Raw genomic sequence first — 18,699 nt, 5'->3', positions numbered from 1 at the left:
ATGTAGAAGGGGTTAGGGGTTATGGAGACTGGAGCAGTACACAGAAGTGTTCCCATTATGATTGCTGCAGAGTCAGAGGGGAGATGAGAATTTTTTTTCAACTTTTTGTGAATCATGATGAAATGGAATGTATTGCCTGAAAAGGTGCTGGAAATAGATTCAATAGTAATTTTCAAAAAGAAACAAAAAATGTGGGGCTTTGGGGTGAAGGGGAGTGAGATTAACTGGTCGCTCTTTCAGAGAGCTGGCACAGGCACGGTTTGCCAAATAGCTTCCTTCTGTGCTGTATGATTCTATAATAGTTAGTTTAAACACTCATATTTTGAATAATCACTTTGTCACTTTGTGTCACTTTGGAGCCCTGTCTTTTGAATAATTTCTTGCTTCATTGAGGAGCCCATTAAGCACTGGCTAAGAAGCTTTTGGAGCCCGCCTGAACACCTTCTAGTGCGGTCTTGGCTTATTTGGCATATTCTTATAAATTTCAGCCATTCTAAATGGACTGAAACTATAAGGTCACAGAACAGTGTGTTATTTTCAAAATTCCCACTGAGTGACCTATTCAAAGGAATGTTGATGTGATTGTAAGTGCAGCATGCATTTTGTTCGAATGATTCCAAGTAAATCTGAGAAAAGATGTTGTGATGTGATGTAAAGCAGAAAGAACAAATGTAATATATCAAAAAGGAACCTTCCCAGCATCGACACAGTTCTGTTTATTAGGGAAATGTCCATATATTAATAATGGAGTAATAATGGCTGTGACTGGAGGGAAAAAAGCTTAACTTGCAACTTATAAGACAAGGTAATATCACCACCTTCAACACCTCTTTGTCATTTTGTCTATGACATCTTTTGGCTATCTCCACCTATCACTGGCCCTCTATCTCCCCCCCCCCCCCAACCAGCTTATATTTCACCTCTTTTCTATTTTTACTTAGTTCTGTTGAAGAGTCATACAGACTCGAAACATTAACTGTGTTCCTCTCCGCAGATGCTGTCAGACCTGCTGAGTTTTTCCAGGTATTTTTATTTTTGTTTTTGTCTTGGATTTCCAGATCTGCAGTTTTTTGCTTTTAACTTATAAGACACATTTGTTTATTATATGGTGTCAGAGATATGTTACTTTAGGGAAAGTGATTTTTTAAGTCTCTTTTACCTTGTTCATCTTCATTGCTTTCTATATCCCTCTCAAACTTGATCAGGTTGTTAGAATTACGAGGTTTATAAGATTATTTAATTTTAGGACTGTAGCTTTAAATTTAGGGTAAATGAAGGAGGGGGTCACATGACCTGTTGTGCAGCCTGCCTGACATTACACATAGGTGGTTTGATTCTTAGGGATCAAAGGAAGACTATTTTACTGAAAAGAAGGTGCAAGATATTTGCATTTGGAGACAATTGCAACAGAATATACCATGGATAGACCTTAAGTCTCCTAAAGTCCAGAAGGATGTTACAGGTATTGGATTGTTAATAGTTGTGCCATAAACTATACATTTATTTCAAAGATGAAAGGGAGTTGCATTTCTACATAGATACAAGCCTAATGTGTGATAAGTATAAAGGAAAATGAACCTTTCTGTAACTTAAAGTATAGGTTGCCTACAAAAAAGAAAATGGTGTTTAGTCAATGGTGTTTTTTAAACCATTTGTTACAGTAAAAGGTTTAAATAGTGATATCTTCCCGTGTTATTCTTTCAGCTAATAACTGGAAGTTTGAATCTCTTTTAAAGTTATTGCCTCTATGGAGATTGTAACAAGCTATCTACGAAAATTTGCTTTCATTACCATATCTTGTTTCTCAGCAACTGGTTCCAACCTGTTTCACATGGATTCCAACTAAAATTTCACACTTCATGTTTTAGATCCACCCCCAGGTATAGGCATCTCCGAGACACTCAGCATTCCTCAAAGGGCTGTTCTCACCCCTTCCTGAAATCCACACTCGATACCGTGCACTGCCGCATGCACACACTTGACCTCTCTGTATCTCAAAACTATCCTGGTCCACAGTTTCCTTTCATCCTTTGTCTCATCCAATGTCTGAACAATAAAACTGATCTTAAATTGGTTGTTAGTGTAATTCTTGGCACACTCTGGATTGTTCAACAAGTGCTGTCCAATTGTGGAACCACACCTAACATTAGACATTATGCTCTTGAGTTTTGCAAGCATGGGCTGGTTGAGTACGTTCAATACTCTGCCTATTGCAAACAGCTGAAAGAGCATGCTGTCTGATACTATCTGCCAGTCTTAGGGACGTCCAGCCTATGTACCTGGCATCGCACCAGCACTGAAATTAATTTACCACATCACTCACTTGTGTGATAGACAGTCTTTTGGCTTGATGGCAGCACCCTGTTAGTGGAAAATACCACTAATTAAGATTATAAGTCAGGATCACAGTGTGGCTTGCAAGAAGCTACATATATTCATGTACAGGGACATCTCCTCTGCAGGTAAAAGAAACATGTCCAGGCATTATGCCTTTTTTTAATTAAAAAAAAAGTGTGGGGGAGAAAATTCCCTGGTGCATTTCTCCATGGTAACGTCTTGACCAATCAGCACCCTTTTCTCATGCAGTATTAATTATTGCACCCTTTGAAATTTGGCATAGTTGCATCTGTCCTGATGAGTACAAGATGAGCAATACTCATGTTAAATTGTCTTAAACTCTTTTGTGTCATTATTTACCAATGTAATTTCAGCATATTGCTGAAAATAGAAGAAAAAAGAAATAACTTAAGTGTTAAAATAATGTAATTTACAAGCCTAGCACAAATAAATTTGGCTGTTGATCAAATCCCTTGAAGTTCTAAGGTTAGATTTCAAGCTTCTAGTTGGTTGTCTATTGAGAGATGTTACATTTCAAGGTCTCTGCAATTCACTATTCACAGCAATAATTACAATTCCTTCAATTTAATGTGACTTTATATTTATTTGACACTTGTAGAAAAATGTCCCTCTTCATATTTTTATCGCTGCTAAGACAGTGACATCGTCCATGTACAGGGAGGCTTTGACCCAATTGCCTCCACTGCTTGGGATCATCACCCCTGTTATGCCTGGATCCTTCCTGATGGACTCAGCAAAGAGTTCTGTGCAACACAAAAACAGGATGGGAGAGAGGGCAGCCCTGCCTGACTCCAGATTTAATTGGAAAGCTTTTTGATTCCCACCCAATGATTGAACCTGCGCTACTGATATTTGTGTAGAGCAGTTGGATCCAGTTTCAGATTCCCTCCCCAAAGTCCATTTTGGAGAGCACATCCACCATGTAGTTGTGTGATACTCTGTCAAAGGCCTTCTCCTGGTCCAAGCAGATGAGGCAGGTGCCCACAATCCTGTCCTGTACATAGGCAGTCGTATCCCTGAGTGGCGTGAGGCTGTCAGAGATCTTCCTGCTGGGTACAGTGTAGATCTGGTCAGGGTGGATCACCAACTCCAGAGCAGACTTGACCTGATTGGTGATGACGTTGGACAGAACCTTAGAGTGCACATTCAACAGTGAGATGGGTCGTCAATTTCTAATTTCCTCCCTTTCCCCCTTACACTTGTGGATGAGGGTGATGATGCCTTTCCTCATGAATCCCGATAAGCTGCCTTCTAGAAGCATACTCTTGTACACTTATAGCAGGTCTGGGCCGATTCATCCCACAGAGCCGAATACAACTCAGCCAGTAAGCCATCGTTTCCGGGACTCTTGCTCTTCTCGAAGGACTCAAGGGCCTTAGTCAATTCATCAGGAGTTAGCGGTTTGTCCAGACTCTCCCATGTACTGTTGTCTAAGACCTCTGTGATAGAGGACAGGAAGGACAGGGAGGCCGTGCTGTCTGTTGGCTTCACGTCATACAATCCGGCATAAAAGGATTTGCTGATCCTCAAAATGTCGGACTGCGATGACTTTACTGAGCCGCCTTCCTCCTTGACATCGACCCCCATCGACTGCAACCAGAGCAGGTTCAGCATGTTTTTCTGGCGTTGGGCCATTTTCCTCAGTTCCTTTCTAGCCTTCTGGACACCTTTGAGAATGAAAAACTTCTTGATGTTCTCCTCAATCGTTTCCCACCAGTGCCTTTGCAGGCACAGTTGTAGCCTTACAGGCTGGTTAGATCTTAAATGCCTCTGACTCACAACATAAACTCCATTCTGTTTATACCTAGCTTCCCCTTTGAATGTAAATTTTCCATTGTATTACTCGGTTTTTAAATTTTACCTCTCCTAACAATAATCCTTTCATTCCACCAATTTTATTAGTAATATAAACACATTGCTTGGCCTCTCCCAGCTAGGTGCAAGATTTTACCCATTCTTTTAAATGGTTTATTCAACAAATGCAAATTGAACTTTAGATAAACATAAGGAAGTTAAAAGGTAATTAACACCTCAAAACTACTATACATCAAAGCACCCAGACTAGTTGGCTTTAACCCAATTCAGACACACACAGACACAGACCCTACTACAATTCCAATTAAAAAATAATTTCCAATAACATTTTAGACATTAATATTTCTTCATGACATTAGTGACCAGTAATGAGTATCTGAAAAATTGAGTCATGGAGTTTTGTAACTTCTTCTCAGGTTTTTATCTCAGGTTATCAGTGGTATTGTTTTTTTTTTGCCTGTGATGTTTCTTGTTGCATGCTGCTACTATTTGTGTTTTGCTTCAGATAATTTCAGACATTAATTTTGTGGCATTTATTACTCCTGAAAATAATTTGCTCAAGAAATTTAGCATTAATATTTGTTTTTAAAATAAAATAAAATTCACCAGGCAATAGGGGTTATCACAATTCAAAAACAGAAGTAAGATCATAAGAAAATCTCTGGAAAGAGAGGAGTATAATTACACCAAAGCAAGCACGTTAATAGGGAACGAGCAGGATCATCGGCAATGCTGGCTTTTACATAACAATTTTATTCTCCACTCAGAAAAAGAGAAACAGACAGATATACACACATGTGCACGCACACCCACATATGCTACACCAACTGCGTAGGCCACAGAGCATACAATAAAATTAACATTAATGTTTATATTAGACAGAAGGAATCTCTTTAGCTCCTTTCACATAAAATTTTAATAATTATGAAAGGGCTAAATTATTTCCTGCTAGTTTTTTTGGGGCTATAACTAATGTTTTATCTAGATTTTTTTCTAGTTCTCTTAAAAGAAAACTCTTTAAAAAAGCAAGAATTGAATAGTGCAATTTGCACTCCTAAACATCAGTTTGTGTATTTAGATCTTGTAGTAGTGGCTATAACGTAGGCTCCATGGCCCATGCAATTCGGTGTACTGGGTGTATGGTGTTTCTCTCTGTTTCTCTGTAGAGAATAAAATTGGTTGGGATGTAAAAGCCAGCATTGCCCACAATCTTGCTTGTTTTCTTTTAACATGTTTGCTCTTGATATAATTATACTCATAGATTTTCTTACGATTTTAACTTCTGTTTTGGAATTGTAATCCTAGTAAATCTAATTTTCTTATTTTAAAAATATTTGGTTCTTATTAGCATAATTAATATGTCCTTCAAATTTTCTAACTGTCAGGTTTTTTGGTGGGAGAAGCATATTCTCAACAGAAATATAGGAAGATTCGTACTATCAATAATTTTCCCTCTTTGCTATTCCTATAGTTTGCTCCATAAAAATGTCTAGTCCCTTCTTCCTCACACTGCTCACTTTTATAACTTAAAGTTGCAGTTTGTAATTGTTTAAAGAAAAGCTGATTTAAGATAGGAAGAAGCAAAGGTAATTATAATTTTGAGTTGCTCTTATTTGATTTCAAATAGCAAATTTTCCAGGCAACATAGCTTTGTAACTGCTGTTTGAGTTGTGTGGTTTGAAATGTGCTTGAAGCTTGATCATTACAGGATGTGGTCAGGCACATGCTGCTGCAGCTTTTACACTTGCAATGAAGAGAGGTTGAGCTTCATGCCACTGGGTTTATATCATGATACAGAGTTAGTTGCAGATAAATTTGGAAGCAGATGACTTCCTGAGTCATTTTGGGTATCCCTGATTTTAAGTAATTTGCTGAAGATTTTTGTTAAGCGTCCCTGAATGTGGCAAGTGATGTAAACATGGGAGACTGTTGGAGCATTGCTGAGGTAAAGTGAAGAAGTGATTTGTAGGAATGTGTAAGCTGTAAACTGTGGCAGTTTGTAATTTAATGCCACCAGGTCTGTGGTGAGGTGATATTTGATATCCTTTGTATTATACTGAAATATACCAATAAAGCAAAATAACCAAGTTTATCACTTAGTTTAATGTAAATTATTACAGTGGCTAAAGACTTGTACAAATTTGCTTTTGTACTGGTCAGACTGATGAAACATTTTTGAAAAGTGCTGCAGAATTTAGATTTTATGATCATCTTGTCACAACAAAATGCTATTTTATATTATTGTTAAGATTTTCAATGTAAGTAGAAACGTGTTGAATGCAGACTATTTTAATGCCTGAAAAAAATCCTTTAATGATCTCAAACATACTTTGATTTCTTTTAAGTATCTGTCTCTTAAAAACGTCAATGTTTTATTATAATCTAAGGTGAAAATTTTCACTTGTTCTATAATCTTTTCAAACTATCTCTGTGATATGTGACTTGGGTGTTGAGTGTCAAGTACTTTGTTGTATTGAAAATGTAATGTAATGTACAAGTTTAAATAATTCTGTGATAACTGAGAAAGAACAGAAGGTTGATGAGATTTCCTTCTGAAAAACGTGTAGACACGCACATGATTAATGTTCAAATTTTATTAAACTGATGAGCAATTTTTCAGTATTACATTACCTATTTTGAGGTACGTTTAATTTCTGGTGTTACAATCAGAAATACATTGCAGTGTGGCAGTTTTACAGAACCAGTTTCTATTTATCGCAGCATTTGTTGGATGCTTTGGAGTCGTAAATTCAGTTGTCAGGAACCCATGCATGTTTGTTGACTAAATTTTCAGATCAGTGATAGCAATAAATCAATTTGATCTATTATGTGTTTACATTTTTATCATTACAGGTTAAATATTTTTGTATATTTCCTTGGCTACTGTCAATAACATCCTGTTTTGTATTTTTACATATTTTATGCATTTGTTTTGAGCTTGTCTTGGTGTTCCCATTCTTTGTACAGACTTGGGCCTTATAGAGAGATCTGTAACCGGCCAGGTTTCTGTCACCAGTGCAGTAATTTAAACATTTCGCAAGAAGATCTTGTGGGAACTCTTATTTGGACATTCCCCTTTACTATTTGAAGATTTCTGTATAAAATTGCTCTTTGTGCAAATAGATTAAGTATTCAATGTCAAATATATCTAATGTCTTGGAATATGTTATGCATTAAAGGTGCTCTATAAGTGCAATTGTTCCTGTTAAGTGCACCATCAGTATAATAGGAAGCTCTTAAAAGGAAGCCTGATGACAGCAGCTTGAATTACAAAATATTTTGCATTTTAAATGCATGTGTTGTACATGTAGTGAAAAACATCTTGTGCTACATCAGACAGTGCAATTATTTCTTGAGTAAGTTGATTGCTTGTTTAATCCAGTTTGTGGATTCATTATTTTATTGTTTTTTTTCATCAAATGCACTGCTGAAGCATGAAATATTTACTTTAGGCACTATAGTTTTTATCTGTTCTTTTTGCAGGGCACTATTTTTTTCCCACATGAACCATCTAGTCTACCTTGCTCACTGTCCTTATATTTTAATATCCCTCTAGATATTTAATAGCTCTTTTAAAAATAATTGATGAACTCTTTCAGCAAAGGTTTGTAACAATTCTCTGAAGAAATTTTTCTAACCTCCTCTTTGATAATTTATTTTAAATTTATGTTCCTTCATTTTTGTCTTGCGAATCAATGGAAACTACCACAATCATAACCTTACACAACCTTGAATATAATATCAGGCTATATTTTAATCTACTGGCCTTAAATGAAAAACCCTAATTCTCCTCATGAGACCATAAGACGTAGGAGCTGAAGTAGGCCATTTGGTCCATTGAGTCTGCTCCGCCATTCAATGAGATCATGGCTGATCTGATCATCGTCAACTCCACTCTCCTGCCTTTTCCCCATAACCCTCCATTCCCTTACTGATTAAAAGTCTGTCTATCTCAGCCTTGAATACACTTAACAACCCTGCCTCTACAGCCCTCTGCAGTAAAGAATTCCACAGATTCACAACCCTCTGAGAGAAGAAATTCCTCCTCATCTCTGTCTTAAATGGGCAACCCCCTACTCTGAGATTATGGCCTCTGGTCCTAGACTCTCCCACAAGGGGAAACAACCTCTCAGCATCTATCCTGTCAAGCCCCCTAAGAATTTTAGATTTTTCAGTAAGGTCGCCTCTCATTCTTCTAAACTCCAATGAGTGCAGGCCCAACCTACTCAACTTCTTTTCATAAGAAAATCCCTTCATACAGAGGATCAACCTAGTGAACCTTCTCTGGACTGCCTCCAATGCCAGTATACCCTTCCTTAGATAAGGGGACCAAAACTGTTCAGTATTCTAGGTGTGGTCTAACTAGTGCCTTGTATAGTTTTAGCAAGACTTCTCTATTTTTATTCCTCATTCCATTTGAAATAAAGGCTAACATTCCATTTTCCTTCCCTATTACCTACTGAACTTGTATGTTAGCTTTTTGGGATTCATGCACGAGGACTCCCAAATCCCTCTGTGCTGTGGCTTCCTGCAGTCTTTCTCCATTTAAATAATATTCACCTCCTCTATTCTTCCTGCCAAAATGCATAACCTCACATTTTCCCACATAATATTCCATCTGCCAAGTTTTTGCCCACTCACTTAACCTGTCTATATCCCTCTGTAGACTCTGTATTATCCTCACCATTTGCCTTCCCACCTATTTTTGTGTCGTTCGCAGACTTGGCGATAGTACATTGACTTCTTTCATCCAAGTCATTAATATCTATTGTAAATAATTGTGGCCCTAGCACTGATCCCTGTGGCACTCCACCAGTTACAGATTGCCATCCTGAAAATGCACCCCTTATCCCAACTCTCTTCTATTAGTAAGCCAATCTTCTATTCATGCTAATATACTACCCCAAACACCATGGGCTCTTATCTTATTAAGTAGCATGATATGCGGTACCTTATCGAATGCTTTTTGGAAATCCAAATATCTTACATCTACTGGTTCCCCTTTATCTTTCCTGCTTGTTACCTCCTTCCTGCTTGTTACCTCCTCAAAGAATTCTAATAAATTTGTCAGGCATGATTTCTCCTTCATGAAGCCATGCTGACCCTGCTTGATTATATTATGCATTTCTAAATGCTCTGCCATTACACCCTTTATAATAGACTAACATTTTCCCATTGATGGATGTTAAGCTAACAGACCTATAGTTACCTGTTTTGTCTCCCTCTCTTGTTGAATAAGGGCATCACATTGGCCCTTTTCCAATCTTCTGGGATTTTTCCAGAATCTAAGGATTCTTGGAAGATTACTACCAGTGCATCCCTATCTCTGCAGCTACTTCCTTTAATATCTGAGGATGCAGCCCATCAGGTCCAGGGGACTTATCAGCCTTTAGTCGCATTAGTTTACCTAGTACTTTTTCTCCAGTCATTGTTATTGTATTTATCCCCCCACCGACCTCCCCCATTGCCCCTTGATTTAGCATTTTTGGAATGCTATTTGAGTCTTCTACCATGAAGACTGATGCAAAATATTTATTCAACTCCTCTGCCATTTCCTGGTTCCCCATTATTATTTCTCTAGTGTCATTCTTTAAAGGGCCTATGTTCACTTTGGCCTCTCTCTTCCTTTTTATATATTTAAAGAAGCTCTTACTGTCCATTTTTATATTACTAGCTTGTTTACCCTCAAAGTTTATTTTCTCTTTGTTTTGTTTTGGTCATCTTTTGTTGGTTTTTAAAACTTTCCCAATCTTCTGACTTACCACTAACCTTTGCCACATTGTATGTTTTTTCTTTCAATTTGATACTAACTTTAACTCCCTTGGTTAACCATGGTTGGTTTATCCACTTCCTAGAATCCTCCTTTCTCACTAGGATATATCTTTGCTGTGAGTCATGAACTATTTTCTTAAACATCTGCCATTGTTCATCAACCATCTTTTCTGCTAAACTCCTTTCCCAGTCCACGCCAGCTAACTCTGCCCTCGTTCCTTTGTAATTACCCTAATTTAAGTTTAGCCCAGTTGTTTCCAACCCAAGTTTAATAACTCAAACTGAATGCTAAATTCTACCATGTTGTGGTCACTGTTTCCTATGGGACCTTTAACTCTGAGACCATTTATTAAACCTGCCTCATTATACATTACCAGATCCAAAATAGCCTGATCCCTGGTTTGGATTCACAACATATTGTTCTAGGAAACTGTCCCGAATACACATTATGAATTCTTGATCATGACTACCTCTGCCAATTTGATTTTCCCAATCTACATGAAGATTAAAGTTACCCATTATTAATGTACTGCCTTTTTTACATGCCCTCATCATCTCCTGATTTGTTCTCTGTCCTACAGTATAACTACTGTTAGGGCGCCTGTAGACTACTCCCACCAGTGTCGTCTTCCCCTTGTTATTTCTTAGCTCCACCCATATGGATTCTACATCTTCCGATCCGAGATCATTTCTTGCTATCGTATTTATTCCATCTTGTACTACAAAGCTACCCAACCGCCCTTTACTACCTGCCTGTCCTTTCAAAAAGTCACATACCCCTGAATATTTAGTTCCCAGCTTTGATCTTGTAATCATGTCTCTGTAATGGCTATAAGATCATACCCATTAACCTCTATTTGTGCCGTTAATTCATTTATTTTGTTCCGAATAAAACATGCATTTAAGTAAAGAGCCATTAATTTAGCTTTTTTACCATTTTTTCCCCTCTTTTACCCTATTTGCTGTTTTTTTTATGTTTGTGTACACTCTGCCCCTTCCTGTCACACTCTCTGGATATCAATACCTAAATAGCTGCCCTGCAATGCTGCCATATCCTTTTGCTTTGTTAGCCTACGTGTCCCCTCTCCATAACCCTCCCCCAGCCAATTAGTTTAAAACCCTCTCTACAGCCCTAGTTATTCGATTCGCCAAGACACTGGTCCCAGCATGGTTCAACTGAAGCCCGTCCCACCGGAGCAATTCCATCTACCCCAGTACTAGTGTCAGAGCCCCATGAACTGAAACCCATTCCTCCCACACAAATCTTTGAGCCAAGCACTTAACTCCTTGACTTTATTTATCCTATGCCAGTTTACTCGTGGCTCAGGTAGTAATCCCGAGATTATTACCTTGGAGGTTCTGCTTTTTAATTTAGCTCCTAACTGTTCAAATTTTTTCAGCAGTGCCTCCTTTCTAGTCCTATCAATGTCATTGGTACCAATGTAGACGACGACAGCAGGATCCCTCCCCTCCCACTCCAAGTTCCTGTCCAGCCCTGAGGAGATGTCCTTAACCCTGGCACTGGGCAAGCAACACAGCCTTTGGGATTCACGCTCATGGCTGCAGTAAACAGTATCTATCCCCCTAATTATACTGTCCCCTACCACTACTATGTTCCTATTTCCTCCCCCCTCCGCTTGAATGGCTCCATGTACCACGGTGCCTTGGTCAGTTCGCTTATCCTCCTTGCAGTCCCTACTCTAGTCCACACAGCATGCAAGAACCTCATAACTGTTGGACAGTTGCAGGGGCCAAGGTGCCTCAAACGCTACCTCCTGGGTCCCCATACCTGCTTCACCTGCAGTCACGCCCTCCTGTCGCTGATCACAGACCAAATTTTAATTACCTAACTTGAGGGGGCGTGACCGTCTCCTGGAGCAAAGTGCCCAGGTAACTTTCCCCCTCCCTGATGTGGCACAATGTCTGCAGCTCGGACTCCAGCCCCTTAACTCGGATCCAAAGTTCCTCAAGCTGCAAACACTTATATAACTGTAATCCCCCTTGCCAGTAACATACAAATGAAATCCACACTGCAACTTTTCTATTATATGCACATCTTTCCTACCATGTGATATCCCTAAGTGAATTCTGCAGCTGAATTGATATCTTGTGAAAATTTAATATAATTCTCTTGCTTCTTTTACTCCATGCCTCCAGGCACAAAGCCAAGCCTTTTTAGTGGCTTTATTTTTACTTAAGCTGCCATATTAAATTACCTGTTATCTGCAACCAAGATCATGCTAAACCTCTGCTCCATTTAAAAGCTTAACATTTAAGATGCATTTCCTTTTCCCATTGCAACTTTCAAAATACATTAGCTCATTTTCTACTTTGAACCAGATCTGCTACCAAGCTGCCCAATCTGCTTGTCTATGGGATGCCACTTACCAAATCTGTAGCATTCCATATACTGTATGTTATTTAAACCTGATTTAATTCAAGATACATATGACATGAAAAATTATTTTGAAAACATTTCCCTACAGTTTTCTCTGCATTGTGCTGATGGGTCATGTTAGAGTATGGTTTTAAAAATGCCAGATGTTCTCTGGCACTTCACCCAAGGAGTCATTCTTCATGTGTGTGTTTCTAGAATATTCCATGTAGGGGCAAAACTGCTGAGCTTGGTCCTGTCTTCATTCAATGTTCATAATTGCACTTTCCAGCAAAGTACCACTTGATGGCCATCAGTGCTGAGGTCCTTGAAAGATTTCTGTCCTCAGAAATGGTGTGCTGAGACTAATTGTAGCTGCCCATTTGATGCTTTGGCCGTGATCAGATAACTTAGCACTGATTGTAAATTGAGCCTTTGATTTTTTTATTGTGGTCTCAACTTCACTATCCAAGGCATTAAATAAAATATTTCTAACTGAATAATGCAGAAGTAAATTACTGTCTACCAAGAAGCTAAATTTAGGGAAAAAATTGGACTATGTTTGCAAAAGTTGAACTTCCAGATGATGAGTGTTGTAACATTAGATACTGTAGAAGTACTGTAGCTGTGATTGTAGTGACCATTTCCATTGACTTGATTCTGTCTCCCAGTATGTTCATTGGTGGTAGTCTGATTGTAAACAGTGTCTGTTGATACTTTCTTCCATGGTTAAATAATTTAAAGCTTGATGGTGTTCTCATGGAAGCGGAACGTTGTAGGGTTCTGTGTGAATGTCGTATCAGGATAATTTTAATAACTGCTAATGAATATTTTACTGGATCTTTAAAGCATATTAGTTGAATAGCCCTAGCACTTGCCTCAGAACATTAGATAAAATATTTAGGCTATTAAAGACCTTGATTCTGAAAGCATTTAACAGTTTGTGCTGAAACAGTGTTACTCCCTGCATATGAGATCAAAAACTCATTGAACTGAGGGAATTGGAGTTGCAAATGGCTGTGTAGTGGGTATGGTACTGGATTAGTAGCCCAGTGGCTGACAATTCAAATCCCACCTTGGGTTGTCAAATTGAGTTAAATAAATCTGTTAATTTGAGGGTTAGAACCCAAAAAGTGACCGTGAAAGCAGTAGATGGTTGTAAAAAAACAACTGGTTCATTAATGTCCTTTAGGATGGGAAGCCATACCTTAACCCAGTTAGCTGAAAGGTAACTCCAGTTCAGCACCACATGGTCAACTTTTGATGTCCTCAAAGCAACTTGGGATTTGGAATGACCCATATCACAAGAACCAAGGAAGGCCTATTGCTCCATTGTATTGGTGCTATGGTGTTCTGCAAACTATACTGAAGCAATTGATTTCTTAGTAGTACCAATTAAAGTAACTTTCTAGAACAGTTAACACTTTTTAATGTCTTATAGTTCGTGGTATTTGAAAAATAGTCTTCGATTATATTCATTTAGTGAGAATACAGGGGTACTGGGTTTCTTTTTTAAATTGAAAAGTGATTTGTTTGCTGAAAGTGAATTGATTGCCCTTTTCAGATTCTATCCTCAATGCTGAGAATGGAAGCAGTTGTCCCCTATCATAGGATTTGTTGCACCTATGATTTTGGGATAGATTCATGGAAAGCATAGATTCATGGAAAGCATGGTTTTCATTTATATTTATTTCACAACTCCATCACCTTTGGATGAAAATGTTGTGCATGATTTCATTTTTACTCCGAATTTCCTAATTTTAAGTCTTTAAATAACATGCCAATTTTTCCCCAGATCCTCCTGTAAACTTCACACTAGGGTCATGTGAAGTATTCAAATAGTTCAATGTGTCTAAACCTGCGGGGCATCTAGTCAGGCTTCTTTAAGACAGCATTGTGTGGTGCTGGAGTTATTGTTCAATGAAGAAAGATGCTAAAATGAACTAAGGCATATAGTGACACTGTTAATCGAGTTCTGAAGAAATGAAACATCTTGTTTTATAATGGTAATTGAATATCAAAATATGAAATCTAATGAAAAACCTGTTTACACAATTGGTCAAATTCCCACTTACCTCTTCAACAGGTTTCATATCTTGATTCATTTCAGTGTCACGCAGTTATTGCAGCTCTTTTTTTTCCTCTCTGCATCCGCTCAATGACTCAAGCTGCCCATTCCTCTAATGTTTCTGCGAAGAGGTGTTTGGCCATATGCTTGGTGGACTGCTTGATGTGTGCATTGCACTAAAATCAACCCTCACTTGAGGCTGCCTATTGAGTTCTGATTACAAATTGAAATTTTTATAAAAATAATACAGGTTTGTTTTCTGATCTTTTTAAAGGGGAAAACTTTTGTATCCTTTCTGTTTTAAATCATAAATACTTGTTCATTAACAGTTGCTCCAGCTCTCTCGCTCATTTGCTTTGTCCATTGCAATTGAACCAAATGGTCAACAATGTGCTTTAACCCAAAGCACTTCATCTCGGAATGTGTGCATGGTTTTCAAGTGCAATGTGCAGCATTCTATATTCTAATACTGTATAGGAATGCAATATGATATTAAAGACCATTTCCATTCCCAAGAAAATGTGGAAAATAAATTTTTCACATTCTATAAACTATTTAAGTATTTGGGGAAAAAAAGACTTTCAATTTGATTGTAATTCTGAAATACATGAATATTTATTTCCCACATGAAAACTGGGTAAAATCATGTAATGCCAATGATGTGTGTCTGGTTTGGGAAATGTGATCTTGGGTGAGTGAAAGTATGTAGCAATTTGAAAATAGACTTGAAACTTGACAAAAGAAAAAAATGATTATAATCTTTCTCTGTCCAACAGGATCAATTTGACAACTTGGAAAAACACACACAATGGGGTATTGAATTTGTAGAGAGATACAACAAGTTTGTTAAGGACCGAACAGACATTGAGATCAGCTATGCAAAGCAGCTTAGGTGAGTACTGTAAAAAGGTAATGTAGTTAATTGCATTTCTGATCAGTAAATAAGAGGTGAGTAACATTCCTAATCATTGGGCAGGTGATCTCAGTGTTTGTATCCATGTGGTATATACATGTGTACTTTAACATTTTTGTACTTTTGTTGGTAAAATGAGAACACAAAATAAGTGTTTTTAATCATTGCTTTAATTCCTTTTTTTGCTGGATGGTGGTAAGTGGTTATTAACTATATACAATGAGGGTACATATACCTGTATTGCATAAGTGCATGTAAGGTTTTTTGTGCAATTTTACAGGCGCTGTTAGAATTTAATTACTTACAGGATTAAAGATGATATGAAGATCTAAGCAGGCTGCTATAAAAGGATAATTAATGACTTGGGGTAGGTTAATTATCAGACGTTAATTATCAAACCAATAATTTTATTTATCTACAGTCAGTAGTAACAGGTCAAACAGATGTACTGCTATCTACACAGGTTGCACCATAAAAATTGCAATCCCTGATAACAAATCAAGTGAAAAGCAGTTTGAACACTTGCAGGTCTGTGGTTTATATTTAGTAGCAGATGTGTTTCAACTGGAAAAACCTCCCACTTTCTTTTGAATTATTGGAAACACAATGCAAGCTAAGAATTGGAATAGGGCTAGCCAACTTGGGATATGGTTGTACGCTCAATTTCTGTGGTAAGTAAAACATTGGCATCACTCTGAAGGAGGGAAGAATGAATCAGTTGGAGACATATAGAATAATAAGGGTGTTGGCATGGTTCTATGGTTGGGTGCCTCAGAGATTTAACTGGAGCCGCACAACTTTTCTGCCCTCTGTGCCCATTTGAGGGACTTGGTATTGGGAAGGGGAGGGGCTGTTGAAAGCCACTCCCATACACCCATCCCCTCACAACCCCCACCCCATTGGCCCCATCCTTCCCTCACTCAGCTTTGGTCTGGGGTTCCACAACATTCCTGGGCAGTGGTTGCATTGCTGACAGCTGCTAGTGCTCCTGCAGGGCACTGGCAGCAATGAGTAGTTGCAGGCCTTTGACCGGCAGCTCTCAGCCGGCAGGACTCCTGCCGTTGGGACCACAATCCCAGGGGAGGCCCTTCAAGTACTGAAGGGCACTTGATTCGTTTGGGTCTCCCCCCGCTTAACTAATGGGGACTCCCCGCTGGTTCTCTGACCAGTGGATGGGACCCCTGTTGTCCTCACTAAATCCAGCCCAAAGTCAGAAGGTGGGATAAAGTTGTTAGGGTGAAGTTCACATCATGCAGCAATGAACTGTTGCCCCAAGTTAGGGCACAGGAGAGTGAAGTTCAGAAGCTATTTGAAGGGTAAAGTGTTGGCAGACATGGTGATGGAGGTACTTTTGTGAGAAAGAAGATCCAGTTGGTGTGCAGGATTGGTGGTGGGGCAGGCTAAAAAAAAAATGGTGCTGAAGGTGGAGTCACCATAAAACCTAGAAACAGTCAAGAAGTCCACTTAGCTCAGGAGAGTGAACCTGAAGTGGAAAAACCAATAGACCAGTCACAGGCTCAGCAGGGAACAAGAGCTGTGGTGGAAGGGTTGTAAACTGAACAAAGTTATTCAAGGAAGATTCAGCAACTGAATCCGCGGATGTTTTCTAATGCAGAAGCATTGATGTCCAAAGAAGTCCAGGAATTTGGAAGTGGAATTTGAGAAAAGATCCAGTGCTTATACTGAGGAAAGTGAAGAGCAGGTATGGTCAGGGAATGGGCTGTCACAGTTCAAGTTAGCAGTTAACTTATAGTTAGGGCTAAAGTGCATCCACTATTAGAGCTGGGGGTGGTGGCGGGGGGGTGGGGGGGGACTTAAACAGTGGTGGGGAGGAGATTGAGGGGGAAAAGACAAAGGATGACAGTGGATGGCGAAAGAGAAGTGAACAGTATGAAACACTCAAAGGAGTGAACCACCCAAAAGTTCTTAACAGACAACAAGCCAATGATAACTCAACAAATGGCCTTTCTTTACACATGAACTAACATACAATGTATTGGTCTGTATTCAAATATGAAGGGCTGAGCTTGATCTTGCGCTCTCCATACAGACATTTTTAAATGGGTGGGTTACTGGACAGTAAGAAGTGCACATCTGGCAGATTTAAAATAGCATGGGTAATGTGAATATAAGTGCCGAAATAGAAGGGATAAGTAGTACATTGAAACGCCTCAAGAAACAGAGATAGGAAGAATTTGTTTTCAACATACTCGTGGGTATATGAAATAAGACCCATAGCGGAAAAATTGTCATGGTTTTGAATAGCTCAAGTAGGATTGATATTAGGGATTGAAGACTTTGGAAATTGATATAAATAATCAAATTCTCCATAGAGCACGGTGGTTCTTTTTCTGCTGGAGATATGGAACTGTCATTAAGGAAGTTACTGGGCTTTAGTAATACTTAAGGTGTAAGGATATGTTGAATATTATCATTGTGGGATAAAAGCAAAAAACTGCGGATGCTGGAAATCCAAAACAAAAATAAAAATATCTGGAAAAACTCAGCAGGTCTGGTAGCATCTGCGGAGAGGAACACAGTTAACATTTCGAGTCCGTATGACTCTTCAACAGAACTAAGTAAAAATAGAAAAGAGGTGAAATATAAGCTGGTTTGGGGGGGTGCAGAGCTGGATAGAGGGCCAGTGATAGGTGGAGATTTCCAAAAGATGTCATAGACAAAAGGACAAAGAGGTGTTGAAGGTGGTGACATTATCTAAGGAATGTGCTAATTAAGGGTAGAAAGCAGGACAAGCAAGGTACAGATAGCCCTAGTAGGGGTGGGGTGGGGTGAAGGAATCGAAATAGGCGAAAAGGTAGAGATAAAACAATAGATGGAAATACATTTAAAAATAATAGAAATAAGTGGGAAAAGAAAAATCTATATAAATTATTGGGAAAGAAAGGGGGGGATCGGAAAGTGGATGGGGATGGAGGAGAGAGTTCATGATCTAAAATTGTTGAACTCAATATTCAGTCTGGAAGGCTGTAAAGTGCCTAGTCGGAAGATGAGGTGCTGTTCCTCCAGTTTGCGTTGAGCTTCACTGGAACAATGCAGCAGGCCAAGGACAGACATGTGGGCATGAGAGCAGGGTGGAGTGTTGAAATGGCAAACGACAGGGAGGTCTGGGTAATGCTTGCGGACAGACCGAAGGTGTTCTGCAAAGCGGTCACCCCGTCTGCGTTTGGTCTCTCCAGTGTAGAGGAAACCGCATTGGGAGCAATGAATGCAGTTGACTAAATTGAGGGAAGTGCAAGTGAAATGCTGCTTCACTTGAAAGGAGTGTTTGGGCCTTTGGACGGTGAGGAGAGGGGAAGTAAAGGGGCAGGTGTTGCACCTTCTGCGGTTGCATGGGAAGGTGCCGTGGGAGGGGGTTGAGGTGTAGGGGGTGATGGAGGA

At 39.0% G+C, this 18,699-nt stretch overlaps 1 protein-coding gene across 7 annotated transcripts in view; it reads left to right on the top strand.

The window, feature by feature from the left end:
* The window catches only part of fnbp1b (formin binding protein 1b), a 275,894-nt gene that overhangs the window by 68,872 nt on the left and 188,323 nt on the right, over positions 1-18,699 (top strand). For 4 of the 7 annotated variants that reach the window (XM_078550045.1, XM_078550041.1, XM_078550043.1 and 1 more), the window contains exon 2: positions 15,164-15,279. In XM_078550045.1, the coding sequence (XP_078406171.1) occupies positions 15,164-15,279 (116 nt within the window). Of the gene's footprint in view, positions 1-5,974; positions 6,119-15,163; positions 15,280-18,699 lie in introns of those variants that run through there. The other 3 variants (XM_078550044.1, XM_078550042.1, XM_078550046.1) reach the window with 1 other exon arrangement.

This window comes from Cetorhinus maximus, chromosome 10 (assembly GCF_964194155.1).
Source record: "Cetorhinus maximus chromosome 10, sCetMax3.hap1.1, whole genome shotgun sequence".
NCBI lineage: Eukaryota > Metazoa > Chordata > Chondrichthyes > Lamniformes > Cetorhinidae > Cetorhinus > Cetorhinus maximus.
This window is presented reverse-complemented; position numbering and strand designations above follow the sequence as displayed.